The 22,082-nt window shown below is 33.1% G+C and overlaps 4 protein-coding genes across 4 annotated transcripts; 2 read left to right on the plus strand and 2 right to left on the minus strand.

The window, feature by feature from the left end:
• Positions 1-45: 45 nt before the first annotated feature.
• LOC110996537 (probable 28S ribosomal protein S6, mitochondrial) lies at positions 46-836 on the plus strand. The gene has a single exon (XM_022264269.2). It carries the CDS (start codon positions 313-315, stop codon positions 763-765), a length of 453 nt encoding a protein of 150 aa, XP_022119961.2. The 5' UTR covers positions 46-312; the 3' UTR covers positions 766-836.
• An 18-nt stretch (positions 837-854) lies between these two features.
• LOC110996540 (Bardet-Biedl syndrome 7 protein homolog) lies at positions 855-10,653 on the minus strand. Its single transcript, XM_045633075.1, has 15 exons — positions 10,374-10,653; positions 9,737-9,863; positions 8,657-8,771; positions 7,756-7,885; positions 6,823-7,016; positions 5,813-5,993; positions 5,162-5,337; positions 4,766-4,883; positions 4,228-4,368; positions 3,366-3,589; positions 2,801-2,959; positions 1,955-2,064; positions 1,548-1,650; positions 1,356-1,477; positions 855-1,121 (listed from the first exon to the last, which is right to left on the minus strand). Exons 1-15 carry the CDS (start codon positions 10,473-10,475, stop codon positions 985-987), a joined length of 2,139 nt encoding a protein of 712 aa, XP_045489031.1. The 5' UTR covers positions 10,476-10,653; the 3' UTR covers positions 855-984.
• Positions 10,654-11,139: 486 nt separating this feature from the next.
• Positions 11,140-14,563, plus strand: LOC110996548 (translation initiation factor eIF-2B subunit epsilon). The gene is made up of 10 exons (XM_022264282.2): positions 11,140-11,385; positions 11,453-11,577; positions 11,651-11,842; positions 11,993-12,176; positions 12,322-12,566; positions 12,692-12,811; positions 12,919-13,229; positions 13,352-13,534; positions 13,859-14,139; positions 14,292-14,563. Exons 1-10 carry the CDS (start codon positions 11,293-11,295, stop codon positions 14,499-14,501), a joined length of 1,944 nt encoding a protein of 647 aa, XP_022119974.2. The 5' UTR covers positions 11,140-11,292; the 3' UTR covers positions 14,502-14,563.
• Positions 14,546-15,402, minus strand: LOC110996549 (anaphase-promoting complex subunit 10). The gene is made up of 3 exons (XM_022264283.2): positions 15,182-15,402; positions 14,875-15,111; positions 14,546-14,796 (listed from the first exon to the last, which is right to left on the minus strand). The coding sequence occupies exons 1-3, from the start codon at positions 15,276-15,278 to the stop codon at positions 14,585-14,587; spliced, it is 546 nt and encodes a 181-aa protein (XP_022119975.1). The 5' UTR covers positions 15,279-15,402; the 3' UTR covers positions 14,546-14,584.
• Between the last annotated feature and the right edge of the window lie 6,680 nt (positions 15,403-22,082).

Genomic DNA, 22,082 nt, shown 5'->3' on the forward strand with positions numbered 1-22,082 from the left:
GTTTTTTACCAATATTTTGACGTAAGTTTTATTTTCTGTAAATTGATAGTTAGAAAAACGTCACTTTGCGCAACGTTCAGATTCATTGAACATTTGAATCGTGCATCACTATTCGAAATTCATATCTTGGCCTAAAAGTCTAGATACCAGGCCATAAACTTAAAAAAAAAAGGAATTCATATTCAATATTTTGATAGTTTTAAATAACCTATAAAAATCAGCTGGATATTTATTTTTATTCCCTGCGGTTTAACTGCATTCGACATAACTGTTCGAAAAGACCTACAATTATAATTGTACCCTACGTAAGAAATGCCTAGTTACGAAATGGCTATGATAATACGGGCTATGCCCAAAATTGAACTTAAAAATGCTCTTATGAGAATATCTAACGGAATATTTGATAGAGGTGGTATTATACGAAAAATTGAAAACTTAGGATATCGACCACTGCCGTACAAAACAAGTGCTCATGGCCTGGTGCATAAAGAAGCAAATTTTTTTGTTTTTAAAATTGATACAGCAACCACAGTGGTTTCTGATTTGAAAGAAGAGTATAGTCGGGATGTAGATGTAGTTAGACAACGTGTTTTCAAGGTGAATGAGGATTTGGACCATACATGTACTTTGGAAATGGAATTATTGCCGCCAGCATATCGCAGAGAAGTTCAGCAAATGATCAAAATGGGAAAGTCACAAGTGAATCGATTTAGACACAAATTCTCTTATAACTCAGGTTTGGATTACTATCCTTTCCAAAAGTAAACATTTATTACACATAGTCCTTAATTGTATGTAGTTAATTATTATTAGAATTATAAGTAATGAAACAAACACTTAAGCATTATTTATTTATTTAATTTCTCCACTGGTACAACAGAACTGGTAGTAAATGTAAATTTACAATTAATTTAATTTTTTTGTCGTTCATAAGTGTACTTGTTTATCCTTTATGAATAAAGATAGTTTGAGTTTGAACAAATTTCAATGCAATGTGAGTATATTTTTTACTTCTTCTATTCTGCCATTCTCTAAGGATTCATGAAGGTCAGCTAGAATTTGGCTGTCATGCTGCCCATGTCTTAATTTGCTCCAATTTGTATACCATTTTTCTATTTCAGCTAAAAATGACACTTCATTTTCAAAAAGTTCAGTTGTATTTCTATACTTTATCTACAGTAATATTATTAGACTTTATATATGCAGTAACAGTACTTGCTTTCCAGATTATTACTATTGTGTCTGTGATAGTAAAGGTTAGATAGCTAAACTATGTTTGAAATGAGCTGAAAAACGACTGCATAAACACACTAATAGATAGCTCATAAAACATCCATAAGAACAAAAATACTTACATATAAATTCATCGAAACATGTTTCATTCAAGTTTTCTGGCTGTTCCCAAATTCTTAAATAATCTGTACAAAGTTGTAATTTACCTTCACTATTTATCAAATTAGTATCTAAATCTAGCGCACTGAAATCCAAAATATGATTATTTAATAGATGTGTTCCATTCAAGTCGTATTTTTGAATAATTAACACACCTCAAACAGATTTTTAATTTAGCCTCATTCTTGCATTTGTATTGTAATTGAAATTCATTATTTATAGCTTCAAATGCCAGTGCACAGCAGTTATCTGGAATATCTGTTAAAAGGAACAAAAATAGATTAATTAATCAAATTCAAATAGCTGTCACCATTTTTAACTTTTAATACCCTCTTAACTGATTTTACCACAAACAACATAGTTTGATTCTCAGTTCAAACCGACAAAAATCTACAGTCAAGTTAAGCAGAAAATTGTGGAAATGTAAAAAAATAATCTGTGGACATGTAAAAGTTTGGACAGGCAAAGTTGTTGAATATTTCGGAATTGGATGCTATTATCTTAACTGGAGTGGGCAACTGGTTTCATATCGCAATGGAATGTTATAATGTTAATGGCATACCATAACTTATATTAACTTTTAATCCTTTTTTTGTAGTTAAGTTAGAGATTATGTCCTTCAAGTCTGCTATTGTTGATATGTTATCTGATTTGAATATTGCAGAGCCACGTCTGTGAACATGATAGAAACTTAACATACCCTGAAGTGTTTGAATAAACATAGTTACTTATGTGTTCTGGGATGAATTTTTAAACCTTAAAGCCTCTCCGGCTTAATACATAAATTAATTTTCTGTAAATTTGACAACCCGATCCAAGCATACTGTTTTGTCATATTTATTTCTTTACAACATACATTTACGCCAAATATTTTTTTTGGTAGATTAAACCTCCCTATTATATTATAATAGATTATAATTTAAATATATATTTATTAATTTAATATACTGTGTATATTCGGAGATGCTTGTCGTAAGTTCAAAGATATCGCGGGCTATGACGGCCGCTGCGCCTTCTTACGTATTCACACATATTACATCCTTTCAACAGCCTTTTGATAACTATTTACACGTTACACATAGATATCTGAATTCCTTGTAAAATTATAAAAATAAATTTGATAGTTGAGCCCAAAAATAAAATAAAACCTAATCTCAATCTAATTAATAAGTTATTCAACACAAAATAGCATTCAATTTGATCTAGTGATTCTTAGTATTGTGTTTTATAACTTTTACATATTTAAAGAAAAACACTTTTATAACGGAAACGTCGGTTAAATTTAAAATTATGGTTAAATAATCATAATAATACATAACTTCAATTCGTTAAAAAAGTGTTTTTCTAGTGATTCTTGATATTAGCGCGTCCAATTTTTTTCATAATATTACAATAAATTAATACTCACTGATACTGACAAAACAGATAAGTTCCCATGAGTGTATGGGAACGAACGAAATACACAGAGCTGGCAGGCTTAGGCAATTCACCTGGCAGGGCTTCATTAAGCCACGAAGTAACTTCAACCACAGAAAATGTACCAAGAACTCTCAACTCACATAGGCATCTGAAATGATCTTGATTAATTTAGATCACAATCATATTTAGAGTTTATAAGGCGCGATCGCAAGTTTCCAACAATGATATTGAAAGACCTAACTTATTGCTGAAAAAAACGTGAGGATTGGTTATGCTGTTTCTATTGGAATTTGGAAGTTACCGAATCAGCTCTGAACTTAACTTGGATTTACGAAGGCGTAGGTACTAGGTAGATGGTTAAATATTTTAGTATTTTTTTTACGTAAGGGGGCAAACGGGCTGGAGGCCCATCTGATGTTAAGTGCCCATAGACACCTGAGGGTTCGTATTAGTGTGTTGCCGGCCTTCTAAGAATTGGTACGCTCTTTTCATGAAGGATCCAAAGTGGAATAGGTGCGAAATACCTGGGACTTCTTTAAATCGTTAAAACTTACCTTTTTGATTCGTTAACATCTATTTCTTCATGTTTAGAGTAGTAAGGTAGGAGTGGTAAGTTGAATTTTATTAGTCTAGCTACCCTCGGTGCTCCCGCTGGTAGAACATAAACCAGCACTTTTATACTTTCAAGAAGAATTGTCTCAATATTTCGCAAACCTACCCATAGGCGCCTAGTACCGGCCTGGCATCTAATAGTAGCTAAGAGATCTGATTCTTGATCCTAAAAATTCATATTAAATTTAAATTCATTTATATTTAAGCTGTCAAATGAATACACATTTTTATTTTAATAATGTTTGAATGCAATATATAGTGATTCCCTTGACTGGTAGAAGAACACACAAAAAAAATCGCTAGCATAAAAATTTCTTTTTCAGGGATACCTCCACTAGCACTACCTCAGCTCTATGTAGAATTCGGGGATTCCCGAAAAAGAGCCTGACACTGTCGTGGGGATTCCCCGTCCCATACTCGCGATCATTTAATAAATGATCCATGTCCTTTGGGATGACACAACTTCCGCGTCGGGTGCCACCCAAGGTACGGCCATGCCACTGGGTAACACAACGTTGATTTGACCGTAGAAAAACTATTAGTTATTTTTACAAGTATTTTCCAAACTTGTCTAGTTCGGCTGTGAAGTATCTACTGTAACAGAATACTCGCTGTTCCTTGTGTAATATAAACTATTATTACTTCGAATCAAAGGAATTTTAAGTAGGTATTATACTTCTTTTTGCTGCTGTTATGCTGTTTATACAATTTTTGAGTCTGCAGAAAATTTACACGTAACTTTTAAAGAATCTTAAAAAGTTATTAGGATAATATTAATTAGTTATTTGTAAAACTGTTTCTAACCTGTGGTGGGCAAAGGCTGAGCACGGCCGCTGTGTCGGTTTGTATAATCAATTTCTTATTACAATAAATGAATAACATGTCAAGAGGTACGGCTGATGTTATCCTTGCTTCTATCCAACCATTTTTCGTTGCTCCTGTTAACTAAGATCGTAGTTTTATTATTATATGTCTATGTCTATTAGTTATATATTAGTAAAAATTTGCTTTTACTGCACAAGATGTTATGCAACAGAATTGCCATCTAAAGTTCTAATATGTACCTATCTACTAAGCGACCTATCAACCAATAGCGTGTATTTTATCTCTATCTCCCATTCTCACTCTCTCTCAATCGGTCTCAATCACTCATTCCCTTTTCTTCGACAAAAACGCTGCACATCTTCGTGACTCTCCTACTAGGAAGGGAGTGACAGATAGCGATGGTGAAACCTGTCACTGGTTATATCACCAGTGGGGGCTGGGGTCGGCACATCCTGACGCTGACAAAAACATTCTAATGTTGGCTGTTTTTAAACTACTTTTTGTGTAGGATACTTACTTCATATTGTATGTCCAATAATGGGGGCATAGAAAGACCGCTCTGTAGTGATCTTGTGCTTTTCTGGTATTTGTCTCTTTCATTGGCTGTTTGCTTCTCTAAACGAGTTATTTCATTTCTAAAATAATTATCAAAATGTCTATCAATATTTAAAGTAACGAAACGTACACTGAAAGAAGTAATCTTGGAATTTAGCGGGAAAATTAAATAATTTTGTTAATAATTTAAAAAATATATGTAAAGCCTAATTTATACATTTTATTAAAAAATACTGATTTGGGTTGATAAAAAGCTAAGAAAATGATTAATTAAGCATAGGTAAAAATCTGTATAAAAATTTCAACAGAAGAGAAAGAAAATCTTACAAGACGTTCAACATGTAAATTTTCAACTTACTCTAATTTCGCCCTACGCGATGCCAGCGCATCGGCAGGAATATTTACAATCGCTGCCGACTGCAAACTGCGCGGTCTCAAGCCAAAAATCCTGCCAGAGAAGGTAGAGGCCAGTATTTCTGGTTCATCAGAGCCAATGCAACCACCGCAGACTGATGTTATTGGTTCACCGCAGAACTAAAATAAATTTTGTAAAAAAAAAGTATTTGCAGCCTTTTCGATCTTTTATTGAGTTAAAGGCGTTTTCGGTCAAATTTGAGTTGGAATCATTTTTATATGTAGGAGGCAAACGGGCTGGAGGCACATCTGATGTTAAGGCATACCTCCGCCCATGGACACTGTTAATTCCAGAGGGCTCGCGAGAGCGTTGCCGACCATTTAAGAAGTCTAATTGGTTCGGAAATACTTCAGTGGGCAGCAGGTTTCACATAGCGCGGCAAAAACTACGCAAAAACTGAAGGGATTTCATATTCTGCCTGGACGTCCGATAATGAAACTTAGCTGCAGGTATTAATCCCAACAACTCTGAACACTCTCCATGGTAATCGCGGTAGTAGATGCAGGGTGAGACCACACCTCTACGTGAGGTCTTCACTTGATATTGTAACCCAAAAATGTTACGCTTTTGATAAACTAAATGATAGAAACATACGTAGGTATACTTCAGCTGTAATTTATCTTCGTAGTTTTCCAAATTAGTTAGGTATAACTGTATGGAGCCGTCGTGACGACCGACTATGAGATGGGTTCCCATGTAATTACGGAACCAGCCAACGCACATAACAGATCCCAATCCTTGGCCATCGATCAGGCATTTGCTTATTAAATTTGATCTGTAGGTTTAAACTTACATGTAAAATAAAGCTTATAAGTTACACAGCCAGATAATCTATATAATAAAAGTGAATCGCAAAATATAGAAGCAAAAAAGACGGCTGGAATTCGAGATTTTTTTATATCTATTTACTTAACTCTAAGGAATGGTTTTATAATAGAAAATTAAAAAAAATGTTTTATTTAGTAAGTTCTTAATCCGGAAAAGCGAACTGCATCTATGGGTTAGCAAAGCAAAATGTTCTAAATGTTGGTATAAAATCAGTGGCGCTAGAACCTCTGAGCCTCAGATTTCTGAATCTGTTTCATGATCAATATTCAATCTAATAGTAGGTGATCAGCCTGCTGTGCCTGACACACGCCGTCTCTTTTTTATGTTACAGACAGAGAGGCAGACGAGCAGGAAGCTCACCTGATGTTAAGTGACACCGCCGCCCATGGACACTCGCACTGCCAGAAGGCTCGCAAGCGCGCTGCCGGCCTATTAAGAATCGGTACGTCGACTTTTTGGGTCTAAGGCAAGCCGGTTTCCACACGTGTTCCTTCACCGTTCAAGCTAATGCTTTTAGGTGCACATATACCGAAAGTCCACTGGTGCACAGCCGTCTTCGGATTATATATTAAAAAGTATAATGGTGAAGCTTAAAATGTTTCCAGTTGGAATAAATCTGATGTTAAACAACAAGGCACTTAGTTTTCTCTCAGATATGGTCTTTTTTGAAAGTCAGATGATCGCACAATCGGGAATCTGTCAGTCATGAGAGTCGCACGCTGAAACCACTAGGCCAATGGCATCCGAAAAATATTATGAGGAGGAGGACTACTTACTCATGATACAAAATCAATCCAATAGAACCGTCAGCAGCTCCATAAAAAGCAGATATTTCGGTAGGCCTCTGCGATTGTGGGACTGCAAGACGAGATGGACCCGAGTTCATATGTACTCTCTTAATAAATTTACCATTTTCCACAATTGCCGCTCCCTTATTAGCTATTAAGAGTAGAAGTCTTATGCGATTGCTCTGAAATAATGAAACTATCATTTCTCTCTCTCTCATACTCTATTCTAATATATAGCTTGTGAGGTTCATCTCTGAATCTACTGTTCTGATTTTGAATATCCTTTTATCAATTAGCCATGTTATTTGTGAGTTTCATAGGCTTTAGGAAAATACTTTTTCGTGGTAGTCGGATTTGTAAAGTAAGTCGGGGATAAGCTAAATTTCTTACGAACCTTGCCGTATCAAAGAGATATATTATTATTTACTTCTAGATATGACTGATCACTAAATTCTGATAATGCCTATTATATCTAATATATAACATTCTCGTGTCACAGTGTTCGTTCCCATACTCCTCGGAAACGGCTCAACCGATTCTTATGAATCTATCTTTCAACCCCCTAAATGATAAGGGGTGTCCACCCTAATTGTTTTTTATTTTTAGACAATTTTTGTTTTTACTTTTTTATGATACACCAAACAAAAATACATACAACTCTTAATTTTCATATACCCTCTACGAACAACCCTTATTTTTTAATTGTTAGTTAAGAACTTATAACCTGAACTCTATATAGAGAAAAACCTAAATCTATTTACTCAATCACGTATTTATTTCTGACTGAGACATCGTTATAACTGAGAGGCTTATTGTAAATACTGATTTATATATTGTATAGTTATATGTACTAATGAACACTAGGATCTCTACTTTTATAGTAGAAAACTTTAATACCCTTTTAAGTAACTAATTACATACATTAGCTATCATAAATGCAGCCACGTCGAGTACTCTATCCTCACACATGAATGAAGTTAGCTGATTTAAATCCTTACAATACGTAATTGTTCGTCCACTGCATAGGATCAAATCATTACAAATTATCCACCTATAAGCAAAAAAACTATATAATGTACTGGATACATATAATAAAATTAATACAACATGACAGATAGGATATTATGACTGTCTAACCCAGTGATTCTGAACCTATGTTCCGCGGCACTTTTGTGTGCCGCCAAATTTTGCGAACATATAATTATGTTAATATTATTAAATTATATCAATAAAAAAAAATAGCTTGTAATTAATCCCGTAATAAACTTTTAATTATTGTTATTATTATTGAAGCAAATATTAGTTTGTTCTGTATATTAAAACTTTTGTCATAAACTATTTATGGAGTGTGTTGTAGTAAGTAAATAGTTTTTATCATTTTCTTTGTGTGCCGCCAAATTTTTAAATCGTTAAATGTGTGCCGGCAAATTTTAAATCGTTTAATATGTGCCGTAACAAAAAAAAAGTTGAGAATCACTGATTCTAACCCAATAAGTTTTAATAAACTTAAAATTTATATTAGCTTTCGTAATCCTACAGCTAATATAAATTATATATAACAAACACACAATTATATAGTTGTTGTCTGAAAGAAATCGCTCTAAAGCGATAAGGCCGCCAGTTGCTTTTCATTTAATTATGTTTAATATTTAATAGATTACTTATTATTAAATAAATAAATATATATATTTAAAAAAAAAAAATTATGTAATGCAACGAAGTGTTAATAAATAAATAAATTACAGCGCGGCCACACGATGCGATAACATTGCAACTTGCAGTGCGGTGCCGCGCCGTTAGTGCTATATGTCAAACTACTTACATAGACGTGATAACTTCCGACACCAATGTCTCAACTGTTAGAAACACTTTCCCCTTCCTTGTATAACCCTTGACTTCGTTCCCTGATGCAGCATATATTTTATCATCATTTGTGCCTAGAAAAACAAGTGAATGTATCTTTTGACGTGCGCAGTATCGGAACGGAGTAAGGATACAGGTCGACCAATCGATCTGCTATCTGCATCTCAATAACTAAACCCTACGGAGACAATACATTTTTGGCGACGGATAGTATGCAATCTCTTCGCTCTTTATACTCATATTTGATAAGCAATATAAACTGAACTATACATTTCTATGTTTAAAACATATTAAATAGCTTGTTAATTATTTTAAAACTGGTGTAAGTTAAAGCTTAATGTAGGATATTGGCACAGTTGAATTGTCATTTTCATATAAAGGTCTACCCACATACACCGATCCGACCTACCAAGGATAGCTAGCATATACAGATGGCTATTAACATCCGTCGATTGGTTAGCGGTACACTTTCATCAATGTTTGGTATAAGATATATATATATATATATATCTTATATATTATATAGGTATAAGAATATCTATCTCAGCTGATCGAAATGGATAGAGATAGGTGATTGGGTTTGGGCGTAAGACCATCGCGTTTACGACCAATACCGTATCTCAAGAGACCTCCACTGCTTACTTTGTTATTTAAACGTAATTACTTTGAATTAATACATTAAAGAATCAGTGATTTCTTTGAATTATTAATACAATCTTTTAGATCTGAGTATCAGTCTGTATCTTTCGTGATCATTTGTTTTTTTTCTAATAGTGTCGGTACCGTCGACTTAATCAAAAGTTTTGGGTCAAAAGCATGCCGGTGTCACGAAGATTTTTTCGCCTCGGTTGGAATGACGGCTGGGCTTCAAATCTACGAGTCTCAATGTTCTTGTACGGTTCCTGGGTCTTAACTCGGTAACCCCGAAATCGCGACGCTCATAAAACTAAGAAACGCTGAGTCAGCAAAATATTTGATTGGTCTTGACTCGTATAGTTTTATTTAATAATGTTTGAATTTATTTATAATCCTGGTTTACCTGAAGATGACGGATGTACAATAACTGATGTGATAGACTTGCTTGGTAGGGTTTTAAATTGAACCACCGGTTCTTCATCTTTTATTCCCAAACACTGCAAAACTCCGTTCTTATCGCCAACTACAAACTAAAAATACATAAAAGATTTTAGTACGGCGTTCGATATTTAATTTGCCTTTGCAAAATTTTAAAATATTTCTGTTGCATTACACACTTAACCCATAATTTAAGTGTCAATTCATAAATTACAACCTTCGTATAAGATTTTAAGTCATGACAGAGTTGAATACGACTCATCACAAAATCCAATATGTTTTTGACATACGGAAGTCCTTAGCGCCCATGTGAATACACCCCAGTAATCTGAATCTCAATTCAGAAACGAAACGTAGAGCGAACTATGACTTAAATTTGTGAAAATCCAAAAGATTGGTACACTATACATTGTCTACGTCTTGTTTCTTCTTACTAGAGTTGAGAAGAAAATGCATTCAAGAAGCTTGGGACGTTGATATGTCTTTTATTGGCGCGTTCACTAGGAAGTTTTAAATCTCTTTTGTAAATTTAAATGAGCGGCTCTGACTTTGAGTCTCATTTACCAAATTCTGAATTTATTAAATAAGTAAAAATTACATACTTTTTGTTGAACCTTTTCATTTACATTTCGTAATACTTTCAATGTTTCCGGATATGTAATCCCGCATAATGTGTAATCAACGCGTGACAAATCGTATTCCATTGATAGCAAGTAGGTTTTTAAGTCAAGAACTAGTTATGTCGTAATCGTAACACTAATACTATTCAATCCAAAATTCAAATGTATACAATATAATCTTCGTTGCAAATCGATGTAGGTACTCGGTATCTTAGTTACGAAAACTAACAACATACATGACTATACATTTTTTCAAGAAGACACTGTTTGATATTATTATTAGGTGTTAATTGCTTAATGTTTTAAATACTTTCTATCCGATTAGTATTCATACGACTGGCGTAATCCAAACTTAGATCAGTATTCTTTTTGGTAGACATAATTGGTGGTTGATATTCTATCTACGTACCCAAAAAAAATTTCGTTCTAGATACGAGCTTATGAATTTATATAGATTGTTTTAGAAGTTTGTTCGATAGAACCGATGTTACTTTTTAATAATAATTATTAAGCAGATTTATTATTCTGTGCGATAGTTTTTTTTAAATAAATATTTTCTAGATTATTCCCCAACGATGTAGTCGTCGGAGGTAATCAATAGCTTAAGTAAATGGTATTGGTAACTCGGATGATGAAATACTTCTACCTATTTCTTTTAACTAGTAACTACTTTTCGCGCGATAGATTTCAAAACAATATTGTCAAACATCATAATAGCTTTGTGTCAAATAAGTCAAGATTTAAGTTGAATAGTGATTACTCTTATAGTCTGTGCCAGCTACAATTTACAAATGTTCCAATTCCCAAAATTCATTCATAACCAAAAAAAATAAAACAAACAAGTTCTTAAATAAAAGTACACATATCTGTCTGATCTTTTCACAAAATCACCAAACTGAAAATGGAAGGCGATAAAGAAAATGTTGTTCAAGCTGTTGTAATAATGGATACATTTAATAGCAATCTAAATCCCATATGCACAGATAAACCTACAGTAAGTGCGTTAATTGATTTAAGTTTTCTTTACAGTGACACTTAATTTAAAATTAACATTTTATCAGGGTTTACTAGCTCTAGCAGGAGTACCTCTTATCGATTATGTTCTGGAGTCACTTGTCGCTGGAGGAGTAGGTGAAGTTATATTGTTCTCTTGCCAAGAACCATCAAAAGTTAGAGAATATGTCAAGTAGGTATCTCTAAAAAAACTGAATCAGAAACTTGAGTTTATACCAAATTATAATAAATTTCAATATTAATAGGAAACGTAAGGAAGAGAAAGTACCGTGGACATTTACACTAGATGTACAGATACTGTCCTCTGAAACATGTCAGACAATGGGTGATGTGATGCGGGAAATAGATGCAGCAGGTCTTATAAGAGGATACTTCATATTACTAAATGTTAATACTATAACTAATGTTAACTTTGCACAATTGTTGGAACAACACAAGTGAGTATTAAGAAAAGAAATTACAATGTTTTGGTGTTTTCAGATTTCTATCTGTTGGTGGAATCCATCTCTGGATTTCTTAACCAACTAAATTCAAATTAAAGCATTCATATAAAGTACAAACATTTAGTAGTCAATTTTATATTTCAGACAAACCTGTAAAAGAGATAAAGGTGCAGCAATGACATTAGTCTATAAAGAAGTTGCATGGGATCATCCTCTTATAAGTAATAATAATCCTATTTTTGTGGCAGCTGATGGTAATACTAACAAAATTTTGCTCTATCAGAAGTATAAAACAAAAAGCAGGGATAATACATTATCTTTACCTCTGGTAAGTACTGATTGTTTTTAACCCTATGGTCTGAAGAATATTGAAGATAGTCATACTCTGTCTCAATGATAAATCTTCCCCACAAGATATTCAAAATATATTGTTTAAATATTTGTTAAATAATTTAAATAAACATTTGTTTCAGGAGAGTGTATTGCATCATTCAGAAGTAAAATTGCATCATAATCTACTTGATGCAAATATTGCACTCTGTTCACCTTCAGTCCCTCCACTTTTTTCTGATAATTTTGATTTCCAAAACAGAAATGATTTTATTCATGGAATTCTTATAAATGAAGATATTCTAGCCAGCTCTTTATATTACACTTTATTAAAGGGAAATCAATATGCAGCAGCTGTAACAAATTGGAAGACTTATCATATTATATGGTTTGTCTAATTTCTAATCTAAGTTTATAGATAGTTATTGTCTGCAAACAATGTGTTAAAAAGGAAAATTACTAGGCCACAGGTATTAGAAAAAAATCAAAATGAAATATTTATTTATTTTTTAGCTTGGATGTACTTCACCGTTGGGTTCATCCATTATCTATTGAAACTGGGTCCTTCTACCAGAACAGTTACATCTTTATGGGCAAGCACAATTATATAAAAAAAAATTCTGTGCTCAGCAGGTACTAGTTGTTTATACTTAGAAAAATATTTGATAGATATGTCATGTTATACACATATTAACAATTTTTTAAGTGTATTTTTATGAGTCAGTATTTTTTATTTATAGATCTTGTTCTCTTATTGAAGATGTTATAATTGGATCAGAATCCCATATAAGTGACATGTCATCACTACGTAAAACTATAATTGGTGATAAAAGTCTTATTGGAAAAAATGTTACACTACAAGGGAGTCATATTATGAATAATGTTGTTGTAAAAGATAATTGTAAAATCATAAATAGTTTTATTGATGATGGCTGCATAATAGAAGATAATTGCATTCTTGAGGGTGTAGTCATGGCTCGTGGAGCGAAAGTAAATACTGATTCAAGATTAAAGGGAAGCATAATTGAAAAGTCACTTAATGACAAAAATGGTAAGATAAATTTTATATTCATCATCATGTCGGCAAAATAACATGAAGATACCAAAGTCTGTATATACTTTCTGAGTTATATCATTGTAACATAAATATTACCTTCATTTTATATATTGCAGATAAAACTTTAACAAAATCTACATCTGAAAGTGGAACAGAATGGGAAAACGAATCATCCGGTGATGGTGACGAGGAGTTTGTGGGTTTTGAGAAACAGTGGAGTGATAGTGAATCCTGTTATTCATCAGACTCCAGTGCGGAGTCATCGTTACCTAATTCTCCAGTTCCTGATGATATAAACAGTAAGTTTTTATTTGTAAAAATTAAAACTGATTTGATTATAAAAAAAAGCAATCTACACATTCATTTTAATTATGGCTGACATTGGCACTAGTCTCTACTACAACCCTAATGATGTCATTAATTCATCATAAGTGCAAACATTGTCTGTTACATAAAATTAATATTGATTATTATTGATATGATATTAACTATTGGAGGTACAGGTCTTCTTTGTTGGTGATCTCTTTACAAGCAAAGCAATAAAGTAATTTATTATTAATAAAAATACTTTTTGTTGAACAATTCTTTTGTTATGTGTATACTAAAATAGTTATTTTTTCCAGTTTTCCTTCAAGAGGTGATTGACAGTTTAGCAAGAGGTTATGAAGAGAAATTAAAGTGTGATTACCTAATATTAGAAATCAACTCCTCAAGATATGCATACAATATTCAATTAAATGAAGTAAATTTCTTTGTTGTAAGAGCATTACTCAGTTTGCCTATTCTGGTGGATAGCAAGAATGTTCTTGTCACAGTGAAAGATATATTGAAGTTTTTCCATCCTGTTTTATCTAACTATATTAAGACTAAATCATCAACAATGGACTGTCTACGAGCGGTTGAGGTAAATAATAAATAATCCATGTTTCATAACTATTATTTATCATGTATGTGTTCAGTTTTCTAGGTCTTCTTATTTGATACCTGTTTAAATGGGATTTGAATTGTTGTTTATTATTATAATACTCGTAATTATGAACATTACTTTTATTACAGGACAGCTGCATTAAAAATGAATGGCTTAATGATAAAGCAGGTCAAGTAGTACATTTGCTCTATAATGCAGATGTTATAGATGAAGATTCTTTATTAGAATGGTATGAGGATTTGAAAGAGGAGAAAAGTGAAATCGTAAATCAAACATCACTTATTAAGTTTTTTGAGTGGCTTAATCAAGCTAGTGAAGAAAGCGATGAATCTGAGTAATAAAAATTGTTTGTTAATATTTTTGTGTTGTAAATAAATAACTGTACATGTTCCAAGTTTAATTAATTAAAAGCGTAGTTATTTCATCTTATTGTTGCATATTGCTGGCACTGAACAGTTGTAAATTTGCTGAACTTGGAAATGTCCAAATTTGTTGGCTCACATGGAGAATGAATTTTTATCTGTCTCATGTGAGTATCACGTCCATTTTGGTGATTGCTTAGAATAGCTATTTGTATCATAAAAGTCCGTATTGGGCTGTCATCAAGATCCTTAATAGGAATCATTTCCCAACCTACAAAATGCATATAGTTATCAAGTATCAGTTACATTTTTTGAAGGCCATAGAATGCATAAAATATAACATATTTACCACTGGGTTCTATCAATTCTATAACTTCAATTTCCTGTAGATCGTTAAAATGTGTTCCAGCACGGATGGAAATTCTACTTGGTGTGTAACTTTCATCAAGTTTATAGTCTGTATAGATATAAATATGTGATACCATGGTTTTCCGTTGAAATTGAATATTTACTAAATGTGGCAATTGACCATCAGATTGCCAATAGGTATCCATGCAATCATCTCTTAATTGATCAATACCAAAGCCTGTAAATACAAATCAATATATATTCTTAAAATTGTTCGTGTTATCAAAAAGTCATGCCTTGATACTTACCAGGTTTGCAGGAGGATAGACTCCAAATAGCATTATTTCCTACTTCTCGTACTGCCCCGGACCTTTCGCTGACCAAAGGATCCTTTTCTGATGTCATTTCAAATTATTTTCCTAGTTTAATTAATATACTGATCTTTTTTCTCAAAAATTGATTTTGTTATCGGTTTATTATTATTTATGAAACAACCGCCACAGGTTAACTTATCCCTATAAGTCGTTGTTTTCTGTCAACAAACTGTCAAATATAAGAAATCGTCGCTGTAGGCTATTTCACTTTTCAAAATTTTGTAACTTATCTGTGGTGTGATACATTTTAGCGGCTTATTTAAAATGATAGACGAAATAGTTGTATATGGCAGTCGGTAGATTTTATCCTTATAAATTTACAATAGAAAGCTGAACATTATTATTGATACTACCGATTTTTGTTAAAAGAAAGTCATCAATAAGAGCAAAATAATATGCGGTTAAAATTACTAGTAATTGTGCTTACATACTCATACACGTACGTAGCTTTTGGCCTGTAACTACACCATCTTACATTTTAGTTTTTATTCATAAAATACGCATATGTTTTCACTATTTATAACTATGCAATATTTCATCTATTTATTTATTTATTGGGAAACCAGACAGATACATCCTTATAATAAAAACAAAGTCAAAAATAAAACACAATACAAACACATTGGATGCATCCACAACAGGTTACACTTATACAACCATAAAAATAACACATGACAACAACACACATAATAATAGTAGAGAGTTAAGACATTAAGAGCTGCTTTATTTTATTCTTAAACAAAGCAGTAGTGGAGTGCGAAAAAGGGTCAATGTTTTTAATTGAATCTAGAGAAGAACACATCCTGTGAAGAGGCTCGCGGAACCCAATGTTGGTTCTGGGAGTCTGAAAATTAAAAGTTCTATGTAAGCGTAGAGACCTGGCAGGAACATTAAATGGTATGAGTTCAAGAAGATCTGAACAACTTATTTCATTTACGCATATTTTTCTCACTGTGACACAATCTATTAGATTACGCCTAGTACTCAGAGAAGGTAATTTATATTTTTTTAAAAGTTCCTTGTAATTAGCCCTACCACTATTCATCCGATAATTTAAAATGCGTAAAAATTTCTTTTGTACAGCCTCCAGTTGTGCGACATATATAGCGTAATGCGGATTCCAGATGGGACAGGCGTAATCCAACTGGGATTGCACGAGCGTCTTATAAAGGTGGATGTATGTGGTTTTGTCTTTGAAGGGTCTGGTGACTCGTGTTATGAAACCTAACATGCGGTAGGCTTTATTAATAATTAAGCCTATTTGCTTATCTAGGGTTAATTTGGAGTCAAAAAGGACACCAAGATCCCTTACAGACCGCACACGTTCGAGGGCATGGTATCCAAGGGTGAAGTTGGCGGTGATTGTGTTATGTGTTTTTCTTGTAAACACGATATGCTGACACTTACTATATTTCAAGAGTAATTTGTTTATTTGGCAGTAGTCATCAAGCCTATCGAGATCCTCCTGGATAAGTTTCACGTCAGAAAGTGTAACTACCTTTCTGTATAACTTTAAATCGTCTGCATAGAGCAAGTAATTGCAGTGTAAGAAACATTTGGATATGTCATTAATATATAAGGAAAAGAGCAACGGCCCAAGAATGGAGCCCTGGGGGACGCCGGATGTCACTACTATTTGAGAAGAAGTAAACCCATTTATAACCACCGATTGAACACGATTATGTAGATATGCTGTAAACCATCTTAAAAGATTGCCCTTAATACCATTAAAAGACAGCTTTTGTAAAAGCATCATATGGTCAACTTTATCAAATGCCTTCTGAAAGTCTGTGTAGATTGTGTCTATCTGGTGGTTATTATCTAAACCGTTAAAAATATAATTACTGAAAACAAGGAGGTTTGAGAGAGTAGATTTACCAGCTGCGAATCCGTGCTGTTGATCTATAATAACATGCCTTAGACTGGAATAAATGCGTTGGTGAACTAATCTTTCCAGAACTTTAGGGATTGCAGAGAGTATTGAAATCGGTCGGTAATTTTCGACATCGCTCCTTTCACCACCCTTAAAGATAGGCGTTATGTAAGATAATTTCCAGCAGTCAGGGAATGTGCCACTGGACATACACTTATTGAAAATAATCTGTAAGGGGGCGCATACTGACCGATATGTACGCTTAAGAAAAACTGGTCTAATTTGATCTGGACCAGGACCTTTATTTGGATCAAGCAAAAATAATTCTTTGCTGATTTCATCTTTGTCGAAAAATAAATTATTCAGAAGGATCTGAGAGTTACTGGAAAGGCTCTCATCAACGGTGTACATAGTGCCTCCACCTAAGTCAGTTTGAGATTCAAATACTGACTGAAAATAGTTTGAAAACAGCTCAACTATTTGTTTAGGGTCGTCAGATGAAATACTGCCATATTTTATTAGTTTAGGGTATCCTAAGTTAGTCTGTTTTAGCGTAGACGTGTACTTCCAAAAATATTTGATATTTGTTTTTAACGATAGTTCAATCAAGTTTAATTAGATCGTATAGGAATAAAAGGTTGTGCGCTAAAATTATTCAAATCTTATCTATCAAACAGAACCCAGATAGTCAAAATAGGTAATGCTCAAAGCTCAGAAATACCAGTAACATGCGGCGTCCCACAAGGGTCTATACTGGGTCCACTGTTATTTTTAATATATATTAATAACATTCACGAGCTCGGTTTACATGGCCAAATCACTCTCTACGCTGATGACACCTGCTTATTTTATTTCGGTATAAATATCCAGACTATGGTTGCTCGAGCTCAGTCAGACCTAAATTCTGTATATTCTTGGTTTCAACAAAATCTGCTAACCATAAATATCTCAAAAACATCTTATGTAATATTCAGAGCAAAAAATAAAATCATTCCTATGTTTCAACCGTTAAAAGTTCAAGACGTTGAAATCACTAACAAAAAATGGGAAAAATATCTGGGTCTTAGAATAGATACATATTTAAAGTGGAACTTTCATATATCACACATAATTACCAAACTAAAATCACTTATAGGCAGATTTTGGTCAATATCAAAATGTATTCCTCAATCCGTACGTCATTTAATTTATAATTGTTTAGTCAAGCCACATTTCATATATCTAATTGAAATATGGGGTACGGTATGTAAAAACATAATTTCTAACTTACAAACACTACAAAATAAATTAATAAAATCATTATTTAGATACAATTTTTTAACACCGACTAATAAAATCTACCAAGAAACCAAAATTATGACAATTAAACAACTGTATGTATATAGCACCTGTATTTTGATAAAAAAAATTTTAAATAACTCTATCCATAGCTGCTTGTCGTTTAAAAAAATCAAACACACAACGACACGCAATACTCGTCGAGCGAGTTTGCTTATCTTACCGAAGCCGCGTACAAATTATTTGAAGAAATCTATTAGGTATGAGGGTGTGCAATTATTTAACCAATTACCATCTCAAATTCGCAATATTGGAGTGTTTGACAAATTCAAAAAGGCATTAAAGATGCATGTTAGAATGAACATAGCTGACTAAAATTGTTACGGCTAATGGCGACGTGTATCTCGCTCGTATATACTATATACAAATTAATATTAAGTTTCTCATGTAAATAAAATATTTCTGTTTTTTGTAATGAGAAATAAAGTTCTTTAAACATTCAATCCCTTGTATGTAACGATTATAGCAGAGTTTCATAAGACCCTTAATGCGCGCCCTTAATAATGAAAATTCTTGATAGTCGAGCAAGTTTTTGTAGGTCTTCCAACGACACCAAAGTTTCTTCTTACGATTAAGAGCTCTTATCAGCCCTCTGCTAAACCAAACTGGATGCTTACGGGATTTAGGTCTAGAGAATGGCACGCTAGCAGCAATAATTTCATTTATTTTTGAGTAAAAGATGGCAACAGCGTCTTTAGAATGGGACGAGGCTAGTAGTGTCACCCAATCTACACGATCAATAGCAGTATTTATTAAGTCATAATCTGCTTTAAAGAAATTTCTTTGATTGAAAATAATTGATGTCATGACAGTTGACCTATCAACAGTGCTAAGTATATCTAAAGGCGGATGATGAGGAACAGGATTAAGCAACGGATCATCAGAGCAATCAACACGCCCAGGAAGTGTTGTTAGGACTAGGTCTAAGAGCCGCGCATTGTTATTGTAGACTACATTAATTTGTTTTAAATTCATAAAAGACATAGTATGCAACAAAAATTTTGATGACTCAGTATTTGCAGATTGTAGTAGGGTATCTGGAGAGGATGACCAGATGAGATGAGGTAAATTAAAGTCACCTGTAATTATGTAATTAGAAAATCGAGCACTAGCGTGTATGTCATGCAGTTTTTGAAAGAATTTTATGTATGCAGAGGTATGAGTTACGGGGGGAAAGTAACAAGCATTGAGGAGGAGACGAGCGTGAGATGGCAGGTGAATGTATATTTCCTCCAAATCCGGGGCCTCAAACTCAGTCAATCTGATAGATTTAATTCCTCTTTTCACCATGACCAAGACACCGCCGCCACTCTTTTTATGAGAGAGCTGGAGGTTTCTGTCCCGTCGAAATATATCATAACCGCCCGAGTGCAACTCTCCATCAAAGATAGAATCCACTAACCAAGTCTCTACCAAAACAATAATATCAAAGTTGCTAAGAAGAATACTATTTTTGAGTTTATTTATTTTACTCTTTATGCCTCCACAGTTCTGATTGTAAATTGATAAGGCATTAAGAGCCATTACCCATACTCAAAAATATGAAAGAAGAAAATGAAGATTATAAAAAAAAAAATCCAGTTTCGCACTCCGTACCGCAATAAAAGAACAAAAAAAGAACAAGATACCAACTAAACATATAGAACACTCGAACACAATACAAAAAATATACAAAATGTAAATAGGGGAATATAGTCATATTAATTTGGCTAGATCATCACTGGATCGCACTTGGATGGCTTTAGCTTCATCAGTTTTTCTAACAAAAATACAACAATTTTTTATCCAAACATACTTATACCCTCTTTCCCTTGCAAGTTGCCTGACCTTACTGAAGAGTATTTTGTTTTTCAAGGTAAGGTGTTCATTGACGTAGAATCGATTGTTGCCAGAGGCAGCCACAGATCCAACCAGCAATTTATCAACTGTTAGAGAGCCACGCACACGTGCAGCAGCGATAAAATCATCACGTTTTCTGCGAGTTGTCAACTGCAGTATAATATTTCTCGGGCGACCCGTAGGTACTCCTGGCGCAACGCGGTGAACAGTTTTTATGTCTGAGTCTTTTAATTCGACGTTTCTCTAACGCGTAGTTTCGTGGGAATACAACGCATATAATTGATAAAATTGACCCATAGCTACCCAGACCATTTAGTTTTATTAGAAAAACAATGGGAACGGGTTGACAAATTGATAACTTTATAATTAGTGGTTACATAGGCCATGAAATAATTGACCGATGGTTTCGTCCGGGCATGCGATCAAGCCATTAGACTAAGCGAGGGAATTTTTACCAAAATATGGAAACGCTATTATCTGCAAAAGTTTATTCTAATTGTTTTAAACAAAATAAAAATAGCCTGATATTTATTTGATATTAATTAATCTACCTAGAATCGAAACACCTTATACATAGTATCTTCTATCATTTTTCGCGCAGATAAAAGATAGTTTTCAGTCTCAAATTACTTTAATAAATTAAAGATTCAAATACTGTAACAGTCAGTTGTATTCTTTTTATGTGCATTTGTAGTTATTTTATATTGTTTTTTCTTTATTTACTTATATGGACGGCGTTATTATTACATATTGGGGATATGTTTATACATAATAAATTTGGTCTTGCAATTAAAAATCTGGCATAGACTTGACGCAAACGAATTAATCTGTCTCGCCATAAATACGCCTCTCAGATTACCTTTTACAAGTATAAATTTTTTTTTCATTTGACCAGTATAGTTTATGTCAACGTCAAAATTAGAGATTTATAAATAAGAAATTGTTATGTGAGATATTTTATTACTAAATTATTTACGTAAAAATGTTAAACAAGAAACAAATTGAACAATTATCTGCGTTCGCTGGGACCTTAGCAACCTTTGGTAGTACGGGATTCATGAGTTTATTATATCTGACCGATTGGAAATGTATTTGCAGATATATTCCTTTCTATAACAGTAAATTTACAGATTAAATACATATATTGTAACCAGTCTATGCCCGAGTTAATGTGGCTTGATTTTAATACTTGGGCACGTGTAAGCACAAAAGAAATAAGAGTGAATGGAATTAAAATAATGACTACTTTCGATGATCAGGTGTGTCAGGATTTCGTTGTGTCAACCGGATCGCGCACAGCCGGCACACGCGCACCTGGCCCTCTAGCCCTCCTGCCCTCTGAATAAACAGGACCTCTGTTGAGTTATTGTTATTGTAAATTTGTTAAAAGAGCTGTAATAAAATTTAAAAGGGAATTGGTTCTATTAATTTTATTTAATTTTTACATTTTCGGTATTTTCGGTACGCCATAATAAATAAAAGAATATGTGTGTAATTAAAGAAAAACATTCAGTGTATATCTTTTTTTTTCATAATAGAAATAATGTACATATTTATAACATAATTTTTAATATACATTATACATATATTATAATATGAATTCTAGAAAATGCCGGCGTTTAAAAAATATATTTTAGAAGATATAGTACGATCGTATCTTTTATTATCTAAGAAAATAGGTATTTAGGTATATCACCATCATTGTTTATTTTTATCAATAATACAAACTACCAGACCATGTCTTATAAAAAATGTTTCAAGTTGAATAATTTCTTAGCAAATATT

This window comes from Pieris rapae, chromosome 22 (assembly GCF_905147795.1).
Source record: "Pieris rapae chromosome 22, ilPieRapa1.1, whole genome shotgun sequence".
Lineage (NCBI taxonomy): Eukaryota > Metazoa > Arthropoda > Insecta > Lepidoptera > Pieridae > Pieris > Pieris rapae.